This window comes from Haemorhous mexicanus, chromosome 4 (genome assembly GCF_027477595.1).
Source record: "Haemorhous mexicanus isolate bHaeMex1 chromosome 4, bHaeMex1.pri, whole genome shotgun sequence".
Classification (NCBI taxonomy): domain Eukaryota; kingdom Metazoa; phylum Chordata; class Aves; order Passeriformes; family Fringillidae; genus Haemorhous; species Haemorhous mexicanus.
Window position 1 is genome coordinate 36,324,393 of NC_082344.1, and position 21,314 is coordinate 36,345,706.

Here is a 21,314-nt window from a genome sequence, read left to right on the forward strand (position 1 = left end):
TGCTGGTCCTACTAATGTGTCTACATCTTTATGCTTTAGCTCAACTCTGATGTTTCTCCATGGAAAGCAAGTGTAGCTGGATTGTAGCTTTAGGTCCTCAAAATTTAGGCAGGGTGGTGCTCACTTGTTTTGCTTAATGATAGACTAATATTCCCCTTCTCCCTCTAACTGCTTAGTTACTAAGGTTTTAGGTGCAGGATGAACTTTGCAGTTGAACATGGTGGGAAAAAAATCCTGAACTGAATTGCTTCAAACTTTGAGAGTTACCATGACAGAGAATTTTAATTGTTTCTACTAATGATGACTAAATTGAAGATATATTTAGGGAAAAAATGTCAGATGCCTTTCTGAAGCTATTAGATATCTAGGCGTATCTGTTGTGCTCATCGGTATGAATAATTGCATCTAGCTTAGTTTAAGCATGTCCTTTTTTTCTTCAAGATCAAAATTCCAAAGGAATATGTCTCACGAGACCTGAAATGTACTGAAATTTAGATTGTTTTAAAGTACATATACTTACACAATGAAATGGAGAACATTTGAGCACAATACACACAGTTGTTGTTGTATGCACAGCTTGTTTCATTCAGTAGCAGTCTTGTTCTTTATGAACTAAATTCTATTTTCCCTTATCCTATTATGTTTGCAGAAGATGAGCAAGTCTCTGCTGTCTAAGAGTTGGGCTTTTCTGGATCCAGAGTGAGCCACCTTAAAGGAGAGCACAAGAAGACGTCCCTAGAATAGGAGCCTTGGAACTATGATTAAAGGATGGTGGACCTACTTGCCTCCTTCCCTGCCTTAAAGCAGCATGGGGCTTCTTCCTCTGCCCCTCCCCCTTCTGTCCCCTCTCCCCTTGCATGTGAAATACTGTGAAGAAATCGCCCTGGCACTTTTCAAACTGTGTTGCTTGAAATGCACAGTGCAGCAATCTCCAAGCTACCACTGTCGCTGTCTGCCACATCACACAGTATCATTCCAAATTCCAAGATCATCACATCAGGATGATTAACTCTGGCTGCACTTCCCAATGCCTGGAAGGGTTTTTTTAAATCTTCCTTTTAGATTTTAATCACAATCCTAGCACTTAGTCTCATTGGGATAATGAGATAAGTTAGTTGTCAAATTACGTTTGGCCTTTAACCTACAAAGAGAAAATTGCTTTGAGATCCTTCAAGGAGGCAGTGCTTATTTGCTTGTTTACAATGCCTTTGTTACAATTTTGTATGTTTGTGTTTGGGAGATCAAATAGTGCATCTGAATAGTAATTACAGTATTATTTCACACCTGTGTAGGGTTGCCAGCCTGAGCTCCTGGAAGAATATTGCTATCACATGGCTGAGCAGGGCAGAAGGGAAGGCAGAGGTTGCAGGATGCAGCCTTTCCTTGACTACCTGGCTTTGCTCTTAATGTGCCCCACCCTGGAATCTTCATGAGTTTGTAAATGTTAGTGTTAACAGCATCCTCATCTGGGTCTGGTGTAAATGCAGAAACACAGTGCTCACAACCGGTCAGTGATCAAGAGGACACGGTGTGTCTCATACCTGTGCTTTGTGGAATACAGGATGGCATGCTAAAAAAAAGTGTCCCATTGTAATAAGACAGATGGCAACCCCACTGTTAAGTTATATGCTTTTTATTTTTAAACTATATAGTAGGTATATTAAAATAAAAGTTAACTGGATAACACTGCAGTGAAGGCAAGTTGAGATGGCACAGCTCGTGTCAGCTGTTAACACTGATCTAATAACCTCCATCTATTGACTTCCACATTAGGGGATAATTGAGCCTTTAAGTAAAAAAAAAAAAAAAATAAAGATAACACAGTTAGATTTGCCAGCCTTTGCAATGCAGAAGTAGTCACAACTGTTAATGGCTTCATGGAACACTGCATGTGTAGAGAAGGCCAATGTGTAGCAACCACCTGCTCACAGCTGCTATTAACCCTATAATGACTGAAATGACCCTCCCCTCTATTTTTGTGTTGTTTTTGCACAGACTCCGGAGAAGTGAAGGCTGCCAATCCGAGTAGTACTCAAATGTGAGGAACTGCTGGTCTTGGATTTTTTTTTTTCCATTGAACTCAGCTGATCATATTGATCAGTAGATAAACGTAAATAGCTTCAACTTTTAATGATCAAATTGCAGTGTTTTTTCACTGTATCAAACAAATGTCAGTGCTTTATTTAATTCTCTCTCCAGTAATCATAGCTTTTGTCTATTTGCTTATATATAACATTGTCAATTATGCATTTGTAATTTTACATGTAATATGCATTATTTGCCAGTTTTATTCTCAAGGCTATGGACCTCATGTGCATATAGAAATACAAAATCCTAGCTCTATCACAAGTTGCACAAATGTTATATAAGCATTAAGTAATTGTAGACCATAGGACTGCTAATCTCAGTTCGCTCTGTGATGTCAAGTGCAGAATGTACAATTAACTGGTGATTTCCTCATACTTTTGATACTACTTGTACCTGTATGTCTTTTAGAAAGACATTGGTGGAGTCTGTATCCTTTTGTATTTTTAATACAATAATTGTACATATTGGTTATATTTTTGTTGAAAATGGTAGAAATGTACTATGTTTATGCTTCTACATCCAGTTTGTATGAAGCTGGAAAATAAATAAATATAACATTAATGAAGTCCATATTGATTCTTATGCATTTTACATGTTCCACATACTTGAACAAATTTATGAAAAAAATTTACTTCTCTGTGTATTAATATTAAAGGGACATTGCCAAGTGATGTGGGCAAACCACTGGTGTGGAGTTTTTCTTGATATGCAGTTGTGCTGCTGATAATTTTTGAAAACTTTGGTGTGTGTACTGCTGAATGAGAATGACTGATACTGTGAGCATCCCCAGCAGAAACATTTGAGTTGCCAAGAAAGGTGTGGACTTAGGTGTATGTAGAATGTAAACAGTTATAAAGGTAAGATTGTGCTGATTTTATATTCTGAATAGTGTAAAAGTAAGGAATATCTGTTTTAACATTTGGGTAGGGAGAAGTATGGAAGGTGATCCATTTGAGTTTTTACCAAACAAGGTATGTCAAATAATAAATATCACCCAATAGCATCCCCAGTAACAAAAACTGATGTTAATTCAATGTTAAACCTGTAGATTTTATTTCTTCCTCAGAGGCTAGATTCTTTATTTCCAATGGTATGCAGAAGACTGGTTTAAAATGGTACTGCTAAAGCCATAAACAGCCATATCCTATCGAGCTTTGAAATGCCTGGCAGGTGGTGCTTCCACATCTAAAATTAGTTCAATACAAAGAGAAGCAACAAAATGCTGTCTAGATATGAGTCTTCCTAACATAGCTCTAGAAATGATCCACACTTAGAATTATAAGAAAGCTAAAAATCTCTGAAAATGTAGGACTTATAAATATTGTGGTTTTATTGCTGTAATCTCTAGCACTGTAAGGAAAGAAATTATGGATATTTAGATTTGTGTGGTGTAGTGGAACTACTCTCTGTGAATCTGTGGCTAATACTTGTTGGGTACACTTCAACAAGCTAAAGATTAAAATTTGTTTATGTTAGTAGAATGAACACACATTTTTACATATTTTACCTACAAGATTTTCCTCCAGTAGTACTAAAAGCACAGTGACAAGGAAATAATTCCTATTACCAACTTATGAGGTGTTTGCACATTTGTCAATTTTTTCTCTGTGCTTGATATATTATTGAATTAGGCAGTGCTCCCTATCCTCCTGTTTATGCCCCCTTACTGTGATTAGTATTTTAAGAACACATTATGTAGAGACATCCTCAACATAGCATCCAGTGTAGATAACTGAATTTGTTATGGACTGAGTGATAAAAAACACCTCACACAGCAACTGATTCAATAGAAGTAAAGGCCTTGGTGTGACATCTGAAACAGGTTTCATATTTGTAATATGAATTTTATACTTACTGAGTGGATCCAGCAAAATGCAGACAAGTAAATACCGATTGCTGGGATTTAGTATTGCATTCACCAAAATGGAACTGAAATCTAAGGATTTTTTTTGTGTGATTGAAGAAATGACATTTAATTATCTGTGTTATTTTATGGCTTTTTCCCCCCTGAAACTTACTGAGGCAGAGGCTACTCCTTTATGCAGTATATTGCTCATTGGAGTCAGCACGAATCTGTTAAAGCTGAAGTATTGAGGGTACTGCTTCAATGGATTCATCTTGGTCATTTGGAGAACCATGCATGTTTTACATGTGAATATGAGACCTAAATATTTGGTCAAACTAAGGTGAGGAAAAGGTTTTGTTTTAAAAAAGAAACGAAACTAAAAGTCCTCTATTTTCTTCAAGACTGGTAGGAAATGCAATAAATTTCCAGGATTCCATTGTCTCATATGGATTGTTGCATAGTTGAAACAAAATCAACTCTAGAGAATTCAAGTAATGATTTAATTGCAAGTATTAATATTTATGTATTCCTTGCTATGGAATGAAACATTAAAAATACTTCTATGAATAAAGCCCATGTAGCAGCAACAGCCTCTCTAACATAAATTAAATAACACAGATCCATTGAAGAAAATATGAACATTGTTAAAATTACTCTGAAAATTGACCCCCTCAGGAGACAGCAGCCATGTGAGATGATTAATATAATTTTGTTCCCCTATCTCTAGATTGTTCTTTAAGTAATCTTAACAGTCTTGTCTCTAAAAATTGCATGCTTTGAGAGAAGGCTGGGAGTGAAAGTAGGTTTATTGCTGATGTAAGGTGGAATCCGTTACTTTCTGTTTTCCACTGAAAATGTGATAAATGAAAATTTAGAGTTTTTACTAGAATATGAAAACCTTGAAAGTTCTCTCTTGCTTATATGTGGTGAGTATGTAGGAATTAGTTTAAGATATTCAACTACTAGCAACCATCAACAATATAATCTTAAACTATTCACATTTGATTTTCCTGGGATTGAATTTATACAGTGACACTCTACACACCTACACACAGACTGCAGTCTCTGTACAGAAATGAGTCTTGGCTCTCTGTGTCAAAAATCAAGTTTGTGTTAAGTAGAAGTGCTGGCTTCTCCTTAAGTATAGACTCATAGCTCCCTCAGCTTTTTACCTGGTGGCTTGACATGCTAGTCTTCTCTTTCAGTTTCAAGAATTAATTTGGATTTTCTTTCTTTATTAGGTCAGTCCTTAAAGGTGTAGTTCTGGCCTCGATAGTTCAATGTCTGAAAGGAGGATTATTTTCTTTGCAGCACTGTTACCCTTGCTGACAATGAAATCCTTTGTGTGTGTACATAAAAACATTATATATATAAAACCCCATTTTATATATGTGTATGTATAGGAAAAAACCCATTGTATACTATTGCAGCATCCACTTTTTTAGCTAGGATATCTGCACTGGAAAAGAAGCCAGTGCAGCATTATTTAAAGTAATTTTTTTTAGTGAAACTTACACTGGAGTAGTGATGTTTAAAATGCTTTGTCAGTAACTACCAAACTGTTTTGATATGCAGTTGTTATCTTCTGATACAGTTCCAAGAAAATTTTGCCACGTGTGCCAGGGTCAGTAGGTGTGGCAGAGATAAATTGCCTAGGTGCTGGATGCAATATGTTTTGAGGCTTTTCTCGTAACTAGAGCAATATGAGCAGTTTTTAACTAGTTTTATTGAGTTTTGCCTAACAAGTAAGATGCTCTGAACTGTGGCTTTTTAGGAGAAGGTAGGCCATGAGGCCCAGGATGGCTTTTCTGCCTTGGTGTCTTTGGTCAGAGTCCAAGTAAAACACAGGAAATTGCACTGACAAAAAGCAGCCTTCCACATGGAGGCCCTACTTCCAACATCAGCGTAGAACTGGATTTGTTCTGGTTTGACAGTCCTGGGAACCCTCATATGGCCTTGATACATGTTTTACTCTTAAGGAGAGAGAGTGCTGTTGCTGTATTTCTTACTTGGGAGACTGATCCATTCCTCTGGTTGTCAAAAAATAACGAGCCTCCGTGTGCTGGTTTATATGTGTATGTAGTTTTTGCATTGCACATTCTTTGGGCTGAGCAGCTCTCTTTCTCCTTTCTTGTCCCTGTACCTTACAGTGGCCATATGTTCTTCCTATCTGTCCTGCCAGAATAAGTCAAACTAAGTGGGACAGGTAGAGTGGAAACATCTGTATGCACTCTGCATCTTGTGTGGTTTGTTTGGGGGGTTTTGTTGTGTTTATTTGGTTGTTTCTGGTTTTTTTTTCTTTTAATGTAGATGTCCAAAAATGCTGCTTAAAATGAAGCATGATCTGCATATTGATCTGAATTTTATTCTAGTTTTGTCACTGTGATTATCACGTCCCATTCTCCTCTTACAATATTCTGAGCTGTTGTCAGTCTCTTCTAACCCTGTACTCTCAGCTATTTGTGCTACAATGATTATTGTTCATTATTAAGGTTATCTGATCATCAAGAACTCCAGCAGTAGTCCCAATCCAAACTGATACTTCCATGTCTTACAGCACATAGTTTATTCCTTCCCGTGCAGGTAGGTGGTTTATTTTACTTGATATTGCCTGCCTCTACCTTGCATTTTATCCCTTTCTGTATTTTTTCCAGGATCTATAAACAATCCACTATTTTGAGATTAGGTCAGACTGATGACTTGTTTGTCCCCACCACATTTCTCATGTCTGTAATGCTTCAGTCCCCTGGTGTAACTCCTCATGTGACAGCTTCACCAGGTCTTGTTATTTGGTTTGTGGTATCAAATACTAGCTCTTTCAAAACTAGTAGCTATAGTACATAGCTATAGATGGATTATTCCTGACCTCTCTTCTTTCTTGGCCATATAGTGGCACTGCAGACTCATTTTGGTTTCAAGGTATTTATTCAGTTGAAGACTCTTTGGCTTTTTGTGTCAATGAAATGTCTAATCCAGATGGACTTCTGTCCATTTTGATTTTTCTTCTCCATCCTCCAATATACTAATTTGTCAATCTTTGTTTTGTTTGCTTATTTTGGTTTGGGTTAGAGGATAGGTTTTCCTGGTTACTCAAAAAAATTATTTTGGTTTTATTTCTTACCCTTGCTGATGACACATTCTGGACAGCCTTTGTGTCTCGGGTAACCTTTGAAATAAGTGAATATCTCACTGTAAGTAACGCCAGTGGAGAACTTGGCTGAAGAGTTTTATTCAGGTTCTCCTTCTTAGTAGAGGAGATAAAACCTGTAAAATGCAACTTCCAAGGAAACCTGGGGTCCTGTTTCCTGCAGCTCCCTGAGAGGAGGTAGTAGCACAGTGCAATGTTTAGACTGAACAGCCCTGAAACTGGTAGAAGTCTTTCTGTCGTTAAGGCTGAACATTAAAGTTTCAAATGAATGTTGAATTTTGTTTTATGTTCAATTAATATTAGCAAAATTGCCAAGCTTCCTGAGGTTTTGCATGCTATGCCTTGGTCCATGTGAAGTTCATTTGGCAAATCATTGTATTTATGAAAAGCTCATAGCAGAGACTTTACTGAAATTCATGTTCATATGACTTATGTATTTATTGCTCTTGAATATGATCCAACAAGCTATTCATGTTTTAAGTACTTTGTTGACTATGAAAGGGTGCACTTTGCTGCTTCTCCTCTTCCCAGCACATACGTGCTTTTCCTCTTTCTCATGCCTCCCTTGTTGTTCTTTAGATGCATAATTCTTCCTCTCTGTTAACCTTTTCCTCTTGCTTATATTAGCAGCTTTCTCACACAGCTTCTCTTTGCTCCTTTGTAGAACACAGCACCACCCATTTCCTTCCTCCCAAAGTGTGTTTTGTGTGTAGTCCTCAGAAACAATGGAAGGAGGCAGCACTTTAGTGCTCAGAAAGCTTGAAAGGAGTGTACCCAGACAGAACAAATTCAGACTCCAGTTCTTTGTCTGCATGTATGTAGCCCTTTTCTCAATTGCTGTCTGAAAGCTGGATTGTTCATGTTTCTGTTTAGTGCCCATAATATATTCATAGCATAACTCTTACTTTGTTATGATCTGATGAATACAAAGTTTTTTTGTTTTTTATGCACTGTAGTCTTTGTCAGATAGAAATCGAGTGTGGCTCAGGACCAGTGAAGGGAGTTGGGGAGGAGGGGAACTGAGGGAGTTGCTGTGGTTCTGGCTAGATTTCTCAAATGCAGTAATCTTACAAGGCAGAGCGGTCTGTTGTATAATTGAAAGGGTCTATTTAGTCTATTATATTTTGAAAATCACATTTTTGCTGCTTTTCATGTTTAACCAGTATGCATTCTCTATAAAAACATGCTTCTTTGCAAAGTACTGTTGAAGACCTGTACAGGACTGAACTACCTCCGTGTTGTATATTACAGGCTCACCAGGGAAGTGAGCACAGCACCAAGCCTGCCAGAGTTCAAAAAGTGTTTGAGTAATGCTCTCAGGCACATGGTGTGCCTCTGAGGGCTGTCCTGTGCAGGGTCAGGAGTTGAACTTTGACAATCCTAGTGCTTCCATTCCAGCTCAGAATATTCCATGATTACAACATTTGCTTGGTTGGGATGTCTCCATCCTGGTGCTTGCTTTTCAAGCAGTTTGCTTTCCAGAGTGGTGTGCATAGGCATTCTTTTGTGGTGTAGCTTTATGTTTTGCTCTTTAAATACTTTTTATGGAAACTGGCATGTCACATATTTAACGTCTTCTGAAATCTCGTGGTCTTCACTGAAGATTGTGTCCAACTCTTGCTTGCTTAAACTGTAGAGCTACCTTGGTTAAGGAGTCCATTGGATACATCCTGTTTCGTTTCATGTGGCATGTGAAGTGGGCTATAACACTGCCATTTCAGCTAGAATGCAGCAGATTGCAAATTCTGATAGTTTCTGAGTAGCTGGAGTAATGTCTTTAGGCAGTTAGCATCACATTTTTCCAGTAAAGGATTGCACTAAGGCTTGCAGAAGTTAGTAAGTGTCCTGTAGGTACTATTGCCAATTTTAATTACACTTATCCAGATATTTCTGACAGGTATTTCAAGGTTATGGTTATACTTTCCTTCATGTTATCTTTGCACTAGGGACATAAAAATGATGTCACTTGTGGGCAAAGCTCCCTTAAAGGCCTATTTGAATATCTGGTGGAGTCACTGTGCACAAATATTAATTTAAACATGTCAGTCCACTTGCAGAGAGCAAGTTACTCTATTCAGTCAAGTGATACAGTCTATAATCATCACTAAGAGTATGAGGTGATTGTTTGAATCACCTGGATCTGATGCAGACATTATTTTGGTGTCTTTGCAACTACTAGTCTTTGATTTAAGTTTCTAATTTCAGCCTTTGTTTTGCAGGATCTGTTTTTAATTTGAGTGCAATGAGTTCTCCCTGAAGTAAGTGTGGCACACTCTGCATCTTTTTAAATCTGTGCTGACTCTAAGCTGCTAGGATGTCACACTGCATTGTTTGCTCTTAGTATGTTTTTTTGTTTGTTTTTTATTCACCTAAGTGTTGTTTGAATTTTTCATTTCAGGTTTAGGGTTGTTGAGGATTCTGAATTTGTGTTTTAACTGAAATCAGGAATTCAATGATGTTTATGCAGCGTCAGCCTTTACTCCTTTCATGCTTGTAAGCTCGTCCTTGGTTTCAGTGTTGTCCTGATGATTGTGTCCTCATAATTTTAATAGCTTTGGCTGAATTTTCTCTTTCAGCTTCTGTATACTGCTAAAGAAATCTTTGCAGCTGAATGTATTTGCTGCCTCCTGATGTTCTGGTGCTATTCCTCTTTGCATCTCCTGCTAGTCTGAGTGTCATAAACAATTTCTTCTCCTTGTGTTGAAGTGCACAAATGCTGCATGCACAAGCTGCCCTTGACACTTAAGATGGACTTTTCTTGGGCATAGTTTCATTTGCAGCAGTTGGTGTCTTTGGACAACAAGAAGACATTTTCTCTTGAGGATTCATCTCAGTATCAGATAGATGGCTATGAAAGAAAATGTTGATCCTGTCCTATCTTGTACTGTTAGAATTCTTAATTCTTCTCATGGCAGCCAGTACTGCAATGTTAACTTGCTGATTATTTTCTTAAAACAATCTTTCATAGTATGTACTGGTTGTCCTGATAGGATGTTCCTAAAGGAGTAATTTTTGTGGTTGGGATGAGGAGTAGCCCAGATTTGCAACTGTTTCTGCTGCAGATACTTGATAGGCCTTCCTTAGTCCAATTGGCAAAGACAAAGTAAGAAGTGCATAATTATCTAGGGTATGTAGTTGGCATTCTCAACACTGTATACTGTGAATAAACTTGCTTATATCTTAACAGTGGAAAACCAACAATGCTGTGGATTTTTAAACCAGATTTCTAAAAGCAAAAGTTACAGTCCTTTTTACTAGGATAATCTACCTTTAATTCTCTGCTTGTGCTCCCTGATATTGCCACTGTATTATCCAGTGTTTTAGTTCTAAGACTGTTTCATTATGATGTAGACCTGTATCATATGGCTCTAGTGAGCTATCCCAATAGTTTATGATTTGCTTCATCATTTCATCACAGCAGAAGTCCCAGTTCAGTTCACTCTGGTGTGCCTGGAGCTCTGAGCTGAGAGGGTCCTGCCCAAATTTATGACAGTTGCCATTTGTTGTGGGTCACACCAAAATGGCATTGTGGTTGAAGCAGGAGCTTCTTCATCTTTCTGATGCTCTGAAAGTGTGCATAAGTGAAAGGCACACATAAATAAATGGGAAGAATGCAAATTGCTGACCTGCTGAAAGCAGTCATGTCCCCCCTTCATCCAAATGAGCTGCTTGACAGTAGTTCAAGCTCCTGTGGCATGCTGGGCTGAAGGCTCTCTTGTGGGCTGTCCCACTTCCAGTGCCTTGTTGGATCCCTGCCTGCCTTGTGTCCTTGTGGAGACAAGGGCATAAAGCTGACTTAGCTAGGGATCAGTGGTGTTCTTTTGATTATTCACCTAGGATAGTCAAGTAAATTGCTGTTGCTGCTGTTTGGAGTTTCAGGGTTGTAGGTTAATGTTTTATACATTATTTTACTGCTTTTCTTCCGTCTTCAGCTATATATCTTGCAGTCTTTGCCAATTTAGCCTATACCAATATTTGTTTCATATATAATCTTTCACTGCACTGTACCAGCACAATCTGTCCTTCATTTCAGTCCCTCCTCTCTGTTTACCTTCATTTACTACATCTAATTTGTATGCTTAATTTAGACTGGAGACCATGTGAGAAAGGCAGTATGCATTTATAAAATAATATCAGTAGATATCTCTTGGCTTTTTTCTTTTTCTCAAAGCATGCTCTGCATTACCAAGGTTAAAAAAAAAAAAAAAAGGCCCAGTTCTCTGCAGATTTCTTAAATTATAGATGCACACTTAAATAGTTTAAAATACACTGCTTGCTCTGTGAAGGTCACCTTTTTTCTGAAATATTATTTTGTAAATGAAATGTGCTGGGATTTTAGAAACATGGAATTGGCCAGATGTACCCAATCAATACCTTTCAAGAAACTGCTAAAAATATGTACTTACAGAATACTGCATGTTGATGACATAGCATTTATTCTTATTAGAATAAATTGGATTTTTCACAGATGAGAGTTCAGTTAAAGTTATTGACCTCTTTGTACATACTTAAGAAAGAAAAATAGTGATAAATTGACTGACATTGGTATAATGGTCTGGAGAATTTGAACTAATGGAATGCTTATTTCAGTCCCCAACTTTTGCCCAGCACAAAAAAAAAAACCCCAACAAAAAACCCAAACAAACAAACAAAAAACTTAGCACTGCCAGCTTTTTGTTAGAAATTGGCATATTGCATTCCAAGGAGAAAAATATACAGGGAAGAGCATTGTTCCAAACCACAGAACAGACATCATGCTAATCTGGCCTTCACTCAGTAATCTTTAGGTATACTCACATTCTGGCTGAATAAAAAGCATGCAAAACATGTGTAATAGACACAAATAAAGGCTTGAAAGCAGTTGGTTTGCAAGACAGGATGAGAACAATTTTTTCCCTGGCCATTATTGCTACAAACAGCAGTCAGGTGAGATTAGATTTTTTTTTAGTTTACATGTCTCATTTCTTGTCATAAATGAGTGATAAATTTAATTAAAACTAATACAAAGAACAAAATACAATTCAGAAAATAATATGAGAAAATGACTACTTAAAATTATGTCATAAGAATTAATGCCTGAAGAAAACATTTCTGGAATCTTGTTATTTAAAATCAAATTATCTGTATTCATTCAAAGATGAGCCTTATTTTTAAGTTGACAGGCTCATTCTGCCAGCTGATCATTACTTTGGGCTGCTTTTGGGTGTCCCTTTCATCTAAGATGTGGTAAGTAATAAGCCATCTACACATATTTACAGACAGGTAGGGGGCTGGGGCAAACAAGGCTTGAGGCAAACACAGTGTGTTTGGCATGTTTATGGTCTCCTTTGTCTGCAGTGTACAGTGCAGGTGTTGCCAAGGACATCACCAAGAACATTCCCAACCTTGGACTGCTACCTATTATTGTTGCTCTGTGTGGGTGGTGATGGAGCTGCAATGTGTAGTCCAAGCACAATCAAAAGAGACTTCAGGGCCTCAGCATGTTCAGTAATGGAATCTGGAGCATGGGTGATTCTTTCCTCTGTCTTTCCAGTTTCAGGCAGCTACATGGGATGAAACAGACGGGACCATATCAACCATTAAAACATGGCTCCATGACTGGTGCTACTAACAGTTTTGGATTTTTTGATAATGGGATGGCCTACACAGCACCAGACATCCTGGTGTCAGATGGGATTCACAGAGGTCTTTTCTCATGAGCTGGTGGGGCTCAGTGACAGAGCTTTAAGCTAGACAGGGAGGGGGATATTAGCAGGACTGCATGTGACAAGCTGTGGGATGACACACCAAGGTTAGAAGGACAGGGTGCTGGTGAGAGCCCTCAGCCTGCTACTCTGAGATCTTCTGGCTACACTGAAGCACCTGAAGCTCTACAAAGATGAGCCATATATAGGTAGCCAGCCAGAAAAGGAAGATCAAAGAAAGCGTCCTCCCCATGATGAGCAAAGTTGGCAAATGGGTGACAAGAGATAAGGGGAAGGCTGATTTACTCAACAAGATCATGGAACAGATGCTCCTACAAGCTGTGTTAAGGCACAATAGAGGACAGGGAGGTGATTTAGGACAGCCACCGTGGCTTCACCAAGGCAAGTCCTGCCTGACCCACCTAGTAGCCACATCAAATGATTCTGTTCCTTTACTCCACTCTGGTGCAGTTCTGGCTTCAGTTTTGGAGCCCTCAGCACAGGAAATACATGGACATATTGGAGCAGGTCCAGAGGAGGGCCACAAAAATAATAATAAGGATGGAATACCTCTGCTATGATGGAAGACTGAGGGAATTGGGGTTGTTCAGCCTGGAGAAGAGAAGGCTCCAGGGGGACCTTGCTGTGGCCTTTCAGCACTGAAACTTTTTAACAGGACTTGTAGTGGTAGGAGTGAAGGAGTGAGACAGCTACAGAAGTTGAGGTGGGTAGTGCTGCTGACTTCTTGGCCCTGGTACAGTGGAAGCTGTGGGAGAGAGAAACTCAAGGCAAGAACAAAAGTGAAGACATCATGTCTGGTCACTCTGACGAGAGAAGATGGAACAAGGACATTACTGGCACAAGAAAACATAACAGGGACTTGGTAACCAAAAAGATTGTGTTATGTTAACAGGGGCAAAGAGGTCCGAGTAGAAAATTTTGTTTGGAACTTAGAGAACTGTAAATATGGGTGATTAGTGTAATAAACTGGCTTTGCTTGGATAGCATGGTCCATGTCTCTCAATCCCAGCGAAGGAGTAATGATTTTAGACTAAAAAAAGGATAGATTCAGACTAGATATAAGGAAGAAATGTCTTACAATGAGGGTGGTGGAACACTGGAACATCTAAGACCTGCCCAGAGAGGTGGTAGATGCCCCATTTGTGGAAACATTCAAGGTCAGATTGAACAGAACTCTGAGCAACGTGATCTGGTTGAAAATATCCCTGCTCATCATAGGAGGGTTGGACTAGAAGATCTTTAAAGGTCCCTTTGAACCCAAACTGACCTATAATAATCTACGTGTTGACAAAATATCAGGTTCTTACCTGTACCCAGGATATCTGCTAGAAATAGGGAAATCAAGGCTGTACTCCTAATATTCCTGATACCAGTTTGTGCCCAAGTATTGCAACGTGCTCCAAAAGGAGCATTACATGTGAATATTACAGGTAGATGGTATAACTGCATATAGTCAGAGAAGAAATTAGGGAAGTGAAAGGCAGGATGAAGAGGAAGGCAGCTGAAGGACTGTAGTTGCTGGAACTCCAGCAATGAGAACTAGACTGCTCTGAGGGTGTGCCTGTGTGCCTGCAGCTGATGGGCAGCAATGCTTCCCACATCTGTTTTGTCTTTTCTGCAAGATTTGCAATTCGAGTGCTTGGCACCTTGCATATGTGGGCTGAGCTGTTCCAGGGAGAGGTAAGCTAACCTGGAAATGCTTTATGAGCATTCTGTACATATGCATTATGTATTATTCCTCTTTATGTATAAGGAAATGCTGAGGGATGAGTGTCAGCGTGTGGTGGAGACCTCCTGTGCTGGCTCTGCAGAACTGCATTTCTTCTGGGAAGGTCTGAAAAGTTTATTTGGGTTTCTCTGTTCACTACAGTGATGCATGTCTCTGCCTAAAAAATCCTGAGATGATTACTTAGTTGCAGAGGAGGTATTTTGCCTGAAGATACTGCTTGCTGCACAATCCTTCAATTCTGAAGTAAGAGTTTTGTAAAGAAAATTAAAAAGAGAATCTTCTCGTAAGGTAGAAGCAAGACTAAAAAAATAGCTGAATTTTAGAAAATGGTAACTATTTGTGTATTAAAGAGCTATGTTTACTATAAACTTCAGATATGCTGAAATTGCAGGAGGATTTTTTATCTCTCTTTTCTTTTTTTGGCCTCTTTGATCATGAGGCGGCCCTGAGTTTCTGCAATGATTAGGATGTCCGAGGAGAATGGAAGAGTTGAGAATGTCATGTTCTAACCTGTCTAATCCTACTAAAACTATTACAAATAACACGGCTTCAATGTCTTTATTATTCCATTTTGAGTATTGTGCCTTCAAGCCCAAATTCTGGGAGAGCACGTATCCTGTTTACATTTGGAGATTGTTACTTCGAAGATGAAACTTGTGATGTGAGGTGAGTGAATGAAATAGTTCTTTTCAGGACTTCCAGGAACCTCTGTGTATGTGTCCAAACCTTATTGCATCAAAAATGTGCTTTTATCACAGGAAAACATCGTCACTAGCCAATAAGTCATCTCTAGAGCTGAGGTCTCTTTTCTGGAATGAAATATTTGTCTCTGTAAACTTATTTCAATTATATTAACTTTCCAGTGTAAGTTCATGGATCTCACTTGTGATTGTTTGAATGTTAGAACTTTTTGGTTACAGTGGGTGTCTGTGTCAGGTGCTGTTACTGCACCAGTATCAAAAGATAACCTAAAAAGGAGACAGCAACTGCAGAGTAAGAAAGAAAATACTTAATTAATTTTGTTTTAAATTCTTGTTTCCTGCATGGATTTTATGATATTTCAAGCCAAATAAGCTTTTCCATGCAATTTCCTATACATCAACAGAATACTGAATATAATCCCAGATGTGCCGTCACATTTCAAAGAGATGAGAGTTGTATATGAGTACAATATAGTGTAGTAAATTTTGCTTATTCAGGAATGGACATTAATATCTCAAAAAATAATTAAAATTATCAAAATTTATGGATTTTCTTCAGAAATTACTAAATCCTTGGGAAGCAGTTACCTGCTGCAAAACATGCTATTAAGAAGACTGTTTCAAGCTGCCTTATTTTAATATCAGTAATGGGAAGCAAAAATCTGGGCACTAGAGTTATTTTGGAAAAAATATGCACCAAATGCTGTGAGCCTTGTTTAGAAAAACAACATCATGCAAGTTGACAGCAGGTGGCTCTTTTCAACTTGAACTATCAGCAACAAGTGTGTGACTGATTTTCTTGGCGCTTGGCAGGCTATCTTAGATGGGGACTGGTATGCAGACACTTGGCAAACAGGCCAATTATTCCCACTAGCTTTTCTTCCAAGCTGATGTTCCATTTGACTACTTGGTCATTGCCTTTATATGAAAAAAAATGAAATCTGCAAATATATTTTAGTAGTGGAAGACACATAGAAACAGTGACGTATTAGGAGTTACCAACAGCAAGACAAAAAATCTTCGCTCTGGAAGGTAAAAAGAGCTATGGTATACACACAACTTCAAAATCTGTCAGAAAACTAGAATAGCTCTAAAGATCTCAGAATCAAGGTAAATGCTGCTCAGCAGAATGGCTTCTGAAAAGCCAAAAGAAGAAACAAACTCAATTTATAAGAGATTGAAACAAAAATTTTCCTTGCCAAATAATGTAAACTGTTTTCATTTTTACTCATTGCTGAACACAGATCTGCCTTTAAGCTACTTGACATTTAGAATGGTTTTCTGTGACTCTGCTTGCCAACTCCTTGTGCATGATGTTTAGCTGTGCCTGTGTACATATTCTTGCCTGCTAAAAGCATGTAACATTTTCAAGGCATATCATGTGTAAGTTGTCACAGGATCACGGAATGGCCGAGGTTGGAAGGGACTTCTGGAGGTCATCTGATTAAACTCACCTGTTCAAGCATGATCACCTCCAGCCAGTTGCCCAGGGCCATGGCCAGGTGGCTTTTGAATGTCTCCAAGAAGGAAGACTACATCTCTCTGTGCAACCTCTCCTGGTGCTCAGTCACCCCCACAGTAAAAAAGTACTTTTTTGTGTTTAGAGCGTCTCTTTTGTTCAAGTTTGTGCCCATTGTCTCTTGTCCTCTCACTGGGCATCACTGAAAAGAGCCTGGCTCTGTCACCTTTACACCCTTCCTCCAGATGTATGTGCACATATACGTGATCCACCCTGAAACTTCTCTTCTCCAGGCCAAACATAGAATCATAGAAAAAACAGCCACTCTCAACCCTTCCTAAGAGGAAAAACGTGCCATTCCCTTAATTCACTGGAGTTTCTCTAATATGTCCACGTCTCTCTTGCACTGGGGATGCCAGAAGTCCAGGCATTACCTCACAAGTGCTGAGAAGAGGGGAAGAACCAACTCCCTCCACCTGCTGTCAACATACCTAATGCAGTCCAGGAATCCACTAACCTTTACCACGAGTGCACCTTGCTTGTTCATGGTCGGCTTGGTGTCCACGGGGACCCCCAGGCCCTTTTCCTCAAAGCTGCTTCCCACCTGAGTAGCCATCGACACACATTGGTGCATGGAGTTGTTCCTCCCCAGACCCAGGACTTTGCACTTACCCTTATTGAACTTCATGAGGTCCCTGGCAGCCCATTTCTCCAGACTGTCCAAGTCCCTCTGGATGGCAGTGCAACCCTCCATCATATCCTCCACTCCTCCCAGCTCAGTGTCACCAGCAAACCTGCTGAGGGTCCACTCTGCCCCATCATCCAAGCCATTAGTGAAAATGTTGTACAGGAGTGTTGACCTAAAGATATACTGCTTATTATTGCTCTTCAGCTAGATTTCAATCTAGTTCCATCCCCCTGGCCAGGATATTTAGCCAGTTTTCAGTCCATCTCATTGCTTGTTCAGCTTCTCTATGAGGTTCTTGTGTGAGACACTGTCAAAAACTTTATTGTTGTCCAGGTAAATAATAATATCTACTGCTCTCTTTCAATCTATCTGACCAGTCATTTTATTGTAGAAGTTTATCTCCTTGGTGTCAAGCATTACTTCCTCTGAGTGATGCTGAAGACCCCTTTAACACTCTTGTTTTTGATATACCTGGAAATGGTTTCTGGGAATTGTTACTCCATCACATTGCCAGGGACTGAGGTGAGGCTGACTGGACCTGGAGTCCTCGTTCTTGGAGACAGGAGGGATATATACTTTTCATCAGTCCTCGAGTATTTCTCTCAATTGCCATGATCAAAGTTTATCAAAAGCGGCCTTGTGATGACACCTACCTGCTCTCTCAGCACTTCTAGGTTGTCATGGACTCGTAGGACATCAGGCCCCATTGACTTGTGTAAATCCAGGTTGCCCAAGTATTTCTTATTTCATCACCTCCTACCAAGGATACAGCTTCCTTGCTACAGATTTTCCCCATGATCTCTGGCAACTGGGGATCCTGAAGGCCACACTTGCTAGAATAAGCTGAGTTGAAGGCAGCATTTGGTACATCAGCCTTTTCCAATGTCCTCTGTCAGAAGGGACTCTGCTTCATTTAGCAGTGGGCCCACATTTGCATATAAGTGCATGTGTAATAAAGCTCCTAAAAATATTAATGGGCAATATTTGTGGAGAATTCACCTTTTAACTAATTTACTGTATTACCATAAAGGCCTTGCTAGAAGCATTGTGTACTAGCAGAACTTCTGTTACTGTATTAACATAAGGGCCTTTTAATAAGTGAAACCATCTCTTCTGTTTCACAATCTGTTACATTATAATCATGCTTTACATACTGTTATTGCTGTTGGGGATAGATCCAGCTGGTACTTATTATCTCAACAGATAATTTGTAAAATATGAAACTCCATCTACTTGTATCAGTTGACTATAGTCTATTTTAGTGAGAAGATTAAAAAAAAATAAAATGAGGTGAGCTTTTTAGGTTTCATTTTTTTTTCTTCCTTATTGGTATTTCTAGGATTTATTCAGGAATTTTATTATCTTTTTTTTTTTTTCCTGTGGAATAACATCAGCCAAATTTCCAATGCCTTCAGTACATTGTACGTCTCTGTGTGCACAGCTTGCAATGTATACTTGGAAGCTGAGAATGTTTGCAGCTGCAAAACTGTCACATCCAGGTTTTAAAAATGCTGTAGTTATGTTTCAGAGTAATATTTATTAGCACATTCATTCATGAGCCTGACAAAAAACTTCTGCCTTCAAACAATATGTTTCTTACAGTCATCATCCTAATGTTGGAGAGTCTAATAATAAGTTTTCAATCCTAAAATATGAGGGTATAAATGAATAGAAATTAGGCTATTTTAAGAAGAAATTACTTCTCAGATGACAGGCTTCACACATCTAAAATAGGATGTAAACTGGTGCATCCTTTGTGCATAATTATTAGACATTTTGATGAAAAATATTTGAGTTTGAATTTCTTTTTATTAGCAAAATTAGCTTTTTCTGCTTTTCCTTTCTGTGTGTCCCTTCCTACTCCACAATGTGCAGCCTCCCAGAGTTACTTAAATCAATCTAAGCCCCATCTTGGGAAAGCTGTTCTCACTTTGTGTTAGCACAGACATTTGATATGCCAGATACAGAAAACTGATATGACTAGGAGCAACTTCAGGGAAAAAAAAAGTGTAGCTGGATCAGTTTCCCAGAGCGAGGAGTAACACAGCAGAAGAAAAAGCAATCTGTGGCCAGGGAGCGTGTGGTGCAGAGCAAAATTATCCCATTTTGGCAACTGCAGCCTCCACTCTCGCTATCATTCCTTATCTCTCCAGGTTTGGTTATCTTTGCATGGGAACTGGCTGACTCACTGATCTATGGGAATACACAGCACAGCACTTGACTGGTCCTGCCACCTCGAGCAGCTTTCTGCCCTGTCCCCAGGCCCAGGCAGGCAGTGCAGCCAGGTGTGCACAGGAGTGTAGGGTTCTGCCTGTGTTGCAGAGCTTGCTTCCCAGTCTTGTAAAATGCTGGGTCAGATGATGCCATACTCACACTGCAGCCAAACTGTTTGTTACAATAGCTTTTTCTGGAAATGATGTGACACTGCAAGTGGATCTTCAAAGAAGAATGAGAGAGGGATAAACTGGTGCTGGATTAAACATGAGGTTTACTTTTTCCACTTAGACATTAGATGCAAATGCAGGTGATATATGCTAATATTAGTCTAGCTACTTTCCTTGTATTTAATCTGTGCTCTTTCTTGCCTTTACTTAAGCAGTGTGTACATATGACAACATATTTGTACTCCGTGTATGTATTTAGCAAGTGAGCTCAGTGAATTTTTGATTCCATGTAATGGTGGGGTTTTTTTCGGCATAAACTGAAATTATGTTGTTAATGCAAAGGCAAAAGGCTCATCTTGCTTTCAGCAGAGAGGAACTCCTGATTACAGTTACATAAAAATCCAGAGGGGGTGAGTAAATAGTTCATAAAAGTGACTCTCAACTCATTAAAGTAAGATAAAATTCCAACATAGATTGTGTAATGAAAATAATGCTAAATTTAATAAACTCCCTTAACCCACTCCCCCCCCCCCAAAAAACCCAACCAAAACTCACCACCACAAAAAACCAAACAAAACAACAAAAACCACAATAAAAATCACAAACAAACAAACAAAAACCAAACAAAAAATTCTCAGTTTCAGGTAGCTGATTTCAAATTGGTTATCTTCAGTTTACTTTCTCAGAAGTTAAGAGCTAAACTCTGGTATCCAAGAGGTAGAGGAATGCAGTATAATAACATTTAATATCATATCAAAACCCCAAGGCTTTGTAATTAAAATTTTATGAGGAAATGCAAGGATATATATTCTAAGGAAATGGGTGTCTGTGAAGAACATGAGACTATCTTTAGAGAAAAACCTCAAGTGTGAAAGAGGACACTGCCATTCAAACTCATTCACCACTCTATGACAGACTTTGTAAACTTCTTGGTACTGCAAAAGTTAACTCAGGTGAAATTACATTTATTGCCAAACTGGGCACATTAACCTAATATGTCAATGCTATTTATCTTACAGAATGATTTACAGAGAGGCCCCATCTGGGGTCTGCAGCTGTGACACTTGATTTTGACTATAACTTAGAAGGTCTGCTCAGGGGCAGAGTTAACCAATAATGTTGTGCTGGCACCTGGCAACTGGGTTGACAGGGTCCTTGTGGTGCCTGGCTGAAAAGGAATATTTCTTGGGATAATTTTAAAAGCAGTATGCTCCTCCTGAGGTCATACATTTTTGTGTGGTTGTGTGTGCTGTAGAAGGTATTATCGACACCTGTGTCAGCAAGTTGAATACCATTGAAATAGTTCTTGGTGCTCATCTTGGTGCCCACAGAAAACTCCAGCAACAACAGTCACCTGTGCACCTGCAACTCCCAGGCTGAGGATCTGTGTTTTCTTTTGGATCTAAAAAGATTCAGCTGAAGGATGTTGTTGCGGTCATGCAAGAGAGAGGTAGATGATGACTAGATTTAAGATAGTGGCTGCTTGAACTAGGACAGATGAAGCATTTAACACTTTTGAGCTGGGTTTGTCTGCAGTTTAAATTAATTCTCCTTCTCTAGGGCCTT

At 39.0% G+C, this 21,314-nt stretch overlaps 1 protein-coding gene and 1 long non-coding RNA gene across 6 annotated transcripts in view; both read left to right on the top strand.

Moving 5' to 3' along the window:
* RAPGEF2 (Rap guanine nucleotide exchange factor 2) overlaps positions 1 to 2,658 on the top strand; it is a 184,381-nt gene extending 181,723 nt beyond the window's left edge. For all 5 annotated transcript variants that reach the window (XM_059844464.1, XM_059844467.1, XM_059844466.1 and 2 more), the window contains one exon: positions 650 to 2,658. In XM_059844464.1, the coding sequence (XP_059700447.1) occupies positions 650 to 675 (26 nt within the window). In that variant the 3' untranslated portion in view covers positions 676 to 2,658. The remainder of the gene's footprint in view (positions 1 to 649) is intronic.
* A 5,149-nt stretch (positions 2,659 to 7,807) lies between these two features.
* LOC132326918 (uncharacterized) lies at positions 7,808 to 13,768 on the top strand. Its single transcript, XR_009486367.1, has 3 exons — positions 7,808 to 7,896; positions 9,302 to 9,340; positions 12,245 to 13,768. It is a non-coding gene; the product is annotated as an uncharacterized LOC132326918 (long non-coding RNA).
* The last annotated feature ends 7,546 nt before the right edge of the window (positions 13,769 to 21,314 follow it).